We start from the raw sequence: 6,916 nt of genomic DNA on the forward strand, positions 1-6,916 counted from the left end.
CTGGATCCACTGTCCTCTGGTATCTTTTCACCCTGATATTCTGTAACTCAAGGGACTGAAGAGGGACCGTCACATTACGTCTTAGAGCAACCACATCAGTTTCTCTATTCATATGCCCCAAATGGTAGTCAACCGACTGGTTATATAACATTGTAACAATGACTAAGATCCTGAATCAATTCCAAATCAACACATCTGTCTTCCTCTAGATAAGTGGTATTACCTCTGATGTTTTTCTCCTCCAATTTTATCAAGCATCTAAATGTCACCAGCATCACACAACATACAAAGACGGGTTTATGCATTTCTCCTCCAACCTCCCAACCTTAATAGGCCTCATTTGTTACACAGAAGATTCCGACAGAAATGGTAGAGGAACAGTTGGAGAGCATTTTTAAGAAGAGGCAATATTCCCCCCCCCCACACACACACACCCCATAATGGCAATGGGGGAAGCACAACTCCCAAACTCTGGGGAGGATTGATGGTTGATCTTTCAAAATAAGTGACCTAAAGAGAGTTCATGAAACTTACATCAGTGATCATCTTCCCTCTGGTCTTATTTCTCTCTCTGTGGTTGGCCCGTTTCTGTTTCTGCTGCAAAACCCTCTCCCTGGTAGTGCGATACTCTAGTGCAAATTCACTAATGATCCTGCAGAACTTGTTTATGTTCACTTCCCGAATTGCATAAGGTGGATGGCCCATAAAGAGCAAAAAGGAGTGGAATCTGCAAGGAAAAACAGAAATGGCAACTTTAGTTTTAAGAAACCCAAATTACTGATCCAAAATCTTTCCATAAGAAACCAATGAGCCAAGTTCTCAGTGAGAGGCCACCATCCTTCACTCCTGAGGCTCTGAGTTTCAAGAGTCTTCTCAAGTAAAAATGCAAACAAAGTCAAGTTCAATTCATTTTCTCATCCATGGAGGTTATGTCTAGGTGGTAAGACTTCAAGGAATTAATTACTTCTTGCATATCTAAATTTCAACAGTTTCTAATGGATATGTAAATCTTCCTAAGAAAACTGGTAAAGTATTAAGGAAAATAGTGCATAGTTTCTACATTATACAAGAATTGGATAAGAATAAAGAAATATTGCTTAGAAATTCCTGTATAAAAAGGCAAAGGGAGAAAAAAAAAGCAATTCCTTTAATGAATACTTGGAGTAGACATGAACATGTTAATTTATAGTTTCTAATTGGTGTTTATAAAGTTTTTCCTGAGTAAATATTTTGAAATATCTTCTTACAATATTACATAGAACTGTAATTTAGCTAGGAAACAAATAAACAGAACAAAATTAATTTATTTCAGCTATTTAATTTATAAACTAAAAATTAATTTTGTTTAAAATTTGTAAAGTTTCAGTTATCAGGAAATGAGAACAAAGATAAAAACAAATCTATGCGAAACAAATAGTACTACATAAATATCACTATTTGTAGACAAAACTTTTGCTTTTGATCACTGCAATTTGCCTCCCTTAAATGTTTTCCCCTAATGAGAAACATTAATTTATTCTTTCCTGTGACAAACACAACTTGTATTTAAAATCAAGGAGACTCAAAAAAACACTAGCAAAAAACACTAGCATAAAACTCAACAATAACAAAGTATAAATCTTTTTGACCTTGGATTAGACAATTTTTTCAAAAAGATTATAACAAAAGCATAAACAACTAATGGCAAAATAAACTGAAACTTATCAAAATTAAAAACTTTTTTGCTACAAAGGTTATCATTGAGAGTGAGGAGAACCTTCAGAACATGAACAAATATTTGCAAATCATATGTGGGAAAAGGAAGTTGTGAGCAGAATAAACAAAGCTTACAACTCAATGCCAAAAAGATAAACAAAGGATTTGAATAGACATTTCTCCTAAAATGATATGCAAATAGCCAAGAAGCGCATAAAAAGATGTTCATTATTAACCAATAGAGGAATGCAAATTAAAACCACAAGGAAGTACTACTTCACACCCTCCTAAGATGGCTGTAATCAAAAAGCAAGCAGCAGCACTGGAAGAGTGAGAAAACTGGAATTCTCTTACAGTACTGGTGGGGACATACAAAGACAGAGCTGCCATAGAAAACAGTCCAGCAGTTTCGCAGGTAAACATAGACCTACCATAGGACCTCTGTGCATATACCCATAAGAAATGAAAATGTGTACACATAAGACCTTCCACACCAATGTTCATAGCAACGCTATTCCTAATAGCTAGAAAGTGGGAAAAGACTATAGTGATGCTCATCAACAGATGAATGAGTAAACAAAATGGAAATCCACACGAGGCCCTGCCTGACTGGCCCCCTTACTTCTCTGGCTTCCTCTCTCATGACTCCAGCCATACTGGACCCCTGCTTATTCCTTGAATAAGCTCATCCCAGGGCCTCAGGCCCCTGTGCAGCATGTAGGACACCTGGAGGGACACACAGCTGAGGAGCTAACAGTCTGCAGGAAGGTTGAGGAGGCCACTCCACTGGGGAGGCCCATAGGCCTGACAAGCCATCTAGTACCAGCTGTTTGCTGTCTAGAGCAGAGAGCCACATGAATCACGCTCACAGCTGGGTGAGTACTTCATCTCCTGGGAAATGCTAGAGGGAAAAGTGAAGCAAAGCAACTGGGCTCTCAGTCATCCATCTCTAGAAATTCCTACCTTAATCAGTTCTATATGCAGGGGCTCCTGATAAAGCCTTCATTTGAACCCAGGGTTCTGTGGTTTAGGTGTTTTGAACTTGTTACCACCTGGTACCCCTTTTAGCCACACTCCTTTTACTACCCACCATAATTCTAGTGAATTTCTGGCCCATCCTGGTCACTCCCAGTGGGATGGGCTGACAGCCAGAAGACAGGAATCTGAGTCAGGCGGGAGCAACCACCATCCAAGCGACCAGCTTAGATGGAACAATTAAAGCAAACATCTCACAAGGAATATACTCGTTATTAAAATGAGTGCTTATCTTGGATAAAATGGTTAATAAAACTAAGCATAATAACTTTATAAGACTTTTATAAAGTTGTTCCAGTTTCATGATATTCCAAATGGAAATAATTTATTTTCATAGTTTTTTTTTTTCCCTTTAAGCTGGCAATTGCTTGCAACATACAAAGCATGAAGGTCAAACCAGCTCTCATTCCCTGTCTCCCCTTTTTAACCATGATAAAAGCATAGTGTATTTTAATTTTAGTAAGAAATTTGACAAAATCTTTCATAAGATCCCCCAATCCAGAGAGCAACTGGAAAGTCTGGATGAAGTACAGTTAAAGGGGTTTATAGTTGAACAAATAAATTCCAAAAGTACTGATTACTAGATGGCTTTCGACCTAGAGGGAAGTTTATTTCTTTCCTGTCCAACATTTTTAAAACTACCCCCCTCAACCGTCTGCCTCAAGACCCAGCAAATGATACAAGCTGGAGGAGGCTCATGTTCAGATGAGAGACTCAGGGTATTCAAAGTCCTACGAGGGTTGAACGAAAATAAGAAGGGGAAAAGGGAAGGATGGAGGCTGAGGGTCCCACAACCATTTCCTGTGATGAAGCAAAGGAGAAGCAAGTGGGGGCCTATGGCAGGAAATGCCCTGGCCTGGGAAGTTAAAGGACCTGCATTCTAGTCCTGGGCAGCTAGCTACTTGCTGGAAGAACAGGCCTGGACAGACATGGAGCCATGTTATGCCCAGCCAACCTCCCTGTGGGTAAAAGCCAGGCCTGACCCATCACTGCCATGTCTCCAGGGTTCTCTTGGATCCAGTGATTCAGAGGAAGACTAGTCCAGAGAGCACTTGTGGTGGACCCCAGCCCTCACTCAGGCACTTGGGACATTGGAGCAGCCACTGGAGAATCCACAACTGGAAGGTCCTCAGAGGGCAGACAGTAGATCAGATAAAGGAAGAACTTTTCTAACAAGTAGAGCTGCCATGCAAGGGAACAGGTTCCCTGGAGGTAGAACTGTCGAGCAACTGCAGAGAGGCAGCATACAATTTGACAGGTTTTATAGAAGCGATTTCTGATCAAGTGAGATTTTTGGATGAAATTATCTGACATTCCTTCCACCTTCAACATTCAATATATTATTATGCATGAAAAATTAGGTATCCACAAAGCTGTCAGACATCTGTCATCCACAAAGCTGTCATACATACAACTAGGTATCCATGAAGCTGTTTATCATAGGTACACTTTGTGATGTACTGTGTACCAAGAATGTACAGTAACATTTTTATAAGTCTAACCTTCAGATCCTGGTTGGCAGAATATTTTTAACATGGTAGTGTAGTGATTTCTTTTTTTGTAAGTTCCTCAATACACCTACCTGTTAATTATCCTTCTGTGGACAATCTTTAAAATTATAATTCGCTCTGCACAGTCTTTTAGGAACTCTGACATTCGCTGTTTTAAAACTGGTTTCATTTCGTGTTTTGCAATTGCCTTGAGGTGATCCCATGAAGCTTTGCATCTTCTCTCCATCTGACATAAATTATCCTGAAGTTGATCAAAGTCAACCTGAAAATCAGAGCGAGAACACTGCAAATGCACTGAACAACCGGACACCAACCCCAACCAGGAGACCACGGTGCCTCCGGGAAAAAACAAGACATCAAAACCCAATTTACATCTTGAAACACAAACATATTTATGACCTAAAAATTATTCACATGTGTATTTGTCATTATCTCAAAATCAAATTAGCGATAAAAACTGTTCTCCAAATGAACCCAACACAGGAGTTACCTTTTGCTTGCCTAATTTGGAAAGAAATGTTACAAAAGTCTTTGGGAACTGTAAGTTAAAACATGAGATCAAAGAACCTAGTACAAGATGAACTGAGTAGATGTCTCATAAAATTTCAGAGCACACTCATTTTTTCAGGGATGATATTTCACTGAAGGCTGAGGAATGTACCCGGGTCTCATGTGGATGGCTCTGCAGTTCTGGGGCCAGCTTTTGGGCAGCCAGCTTTTCTTTGCCATGATCTCCTTCATAGTTTGTGTGACAAACTATTTTACTCATCCACCATTCATACATTCAACAAACATTCATGGAGCAACAGGTACACAGTGGCCCCCCTAACCAGGCACTAAGATGACGAAGACAAATGCTAAATGAAACCAAATCATTGTTCTCAAGGAGCCTCATGGTATAGACAGGTGATCACCAAGCGCTGAAGGGGTACAGCACCCACCAGAGATGTCAACAACAAATGCAAACCACCTACACAAAGAAGAGATGTGGCAGAGCTCCTGCTGTGTACTCAGGGAAGTGCCAACAGTTTGCATTGACTGAAGTGGCCCAAAATGAGACTTTCTAAAGTAATGCTTTTACAGAATCTCTAGAGCAAAAATTATGAGAATCAGAGGGTTATTTAGTAATTAAAAAAAAAAAACACACTTGAGGGGCAGGAGTCGTGGCTCAGTGGTATAGCACTCGCCTAGAGCATGCGAGGTCCTGAGTTCGATCCTCAGCACCATGTAAAAATTAAGGTATTGTGTCCAACTACAACTAAAAAATATTAAAACAACACACTTGAGGGCTACATTTAATAGAGGGAGATGTGAGATGGAAAAATGAGAGACCAGACATGGTGGCATATGCCTGTAATGCCAGCAACTGGAGAGGCTGAGACAGGAAGATTGCAAGTTCGAGGCCAGCCACAGCAACTTAGTGAGGCCCTAAGCAACTTAGCAAGATTCTGTCTCAAAAAAAAAGTTACACAAGTTGTTTATTCTACTGTGCTTTAGGGGACCAGAGGTACAACCTTCATCAACAAACGGTGGGCAGGGATTTTGTGACACGAGAGGCAGGAGGATAAGGCACAGGGACAACTTACATTAGTTCCATTTAGAAAGTTCCCAATAGCGAGGAGAGTAGACAGGATAAAGCCCAAGGTTTTATTGTTCTCCAACTGGTCTATTCCTTCCTTCAGGTCCAAAAGTGGTTCTGCCACTTCCTTTCAGTTTTTTTAAAAAAACAAAACAAAGTGAAAAAGGATGGACAATTTGGCTACTTTTTTTCATTTGGTGTAAGGAACAATAAGCAGGGTTCTCTCTAGCACGGGGCAGTCTCCCCCGTGGGACATTTGCTCCTAGGTATGACAAAGTGCTGAACAGCAGCAGGGAGAACCTATTCCCCATCAATTCCACAGTGGAGACCAAATGGAATTCATGCTGGGTCACACATGCCGTGTCTTCCCTGTCTCTACCCAAGTTTAAGCCCAAGCAGGACCCTTAGGTCATCCCATCCTCTCACTCTCCTCTGACCACGGCTGATTCCCAAGGAATCTTCCTTGTGAGGCTTCAGCATTGAAAGCATAGTCCTGCTCTTTGCCTTTTCTCCTTATAAGCAGATGACTGTAGAGACTGTGGCCCCACTGTTCCTGGACCACCTATCTCCTCCATTCCCCTCTAGGCATACTTAGCCTTGGTTGCTCACTATTGGATTTCATAATTTTTTGGACTTTGGAGTATCTGCATAAATACAATGATATGTATTAGGGATAGGATCCCAAGTTTAAATATGAAATTCATTTGTGTTTCATATATACCTCTCACATATAGCCTGAAGGTAATTTATAAACTGTTTTTAGTGCACCTGATGTGGTTGGACTGCAACCCATCACATGGGATCAGGTGTGGAATTTTCCATTTGCATCATTGCGTTGGCACTCAAAGGGCTTACGATTTTGGAGCATTTGGATTTCCGATTAGAAATGCTCAACCTGTAGCACCCTTCTGAAGTAGCCTAGACCCACTGCCATCCATCTGGCCCTCAGCATAAGACTATGCCACCTCCTCTTCCAGAAGAGAAAGACCCAGAGCCTCTACACCTGGGCTTCAGACTCCTTCTCTAGATGGTTTTTCTCAGCTAAGCTCCCCTGTAATTGACGTCCATCTCTCTTCCGCACCCCCCCCCCCTCCAC

General features: G+C 41.0%; 1 protein-coding gene across 1 annotated transcript in view; it reads right to left on the reverse strand.

Moving 5' to 3' along the window:
- The window catches only part of Fhod3 (formin homology 2 domain containing 3), a 389,221-nt gene that overhangs the window by 24,815 nt on the left and 357,490 nt on the right, over positions 1–6,916 (reverse strand). Inside the window, exons 24-25 of the mRNA XM_048806588.1 lie at positions 4,313–4,503; positions 535–727 (exon numbers count right to left, since the gene is read on the reverse strand). Coding sequence (XP_048662545.1) covers positions 535–727; positions 4,313–4,503 — 384 coding nt within the window. The remainder of the gene's footprint in view (positions 1–534; positions 728–4,312; positions 4,504–6,916) is intronic.

This window comes from Marmota marmota, unplaced genomic scaffold, assembly GCF_001458135.2.
Source record: "Marmota marmota marmota unplaced genomic scaffold, marMar, whole genome shotgun sequence".
Taxonomy (NCBI): domain Eukaryota; kingdom Metazoa; phylum Chordata; class Mammalia; order Rodentia; family Sciuridae; genus Marmota; species Marmota marmota.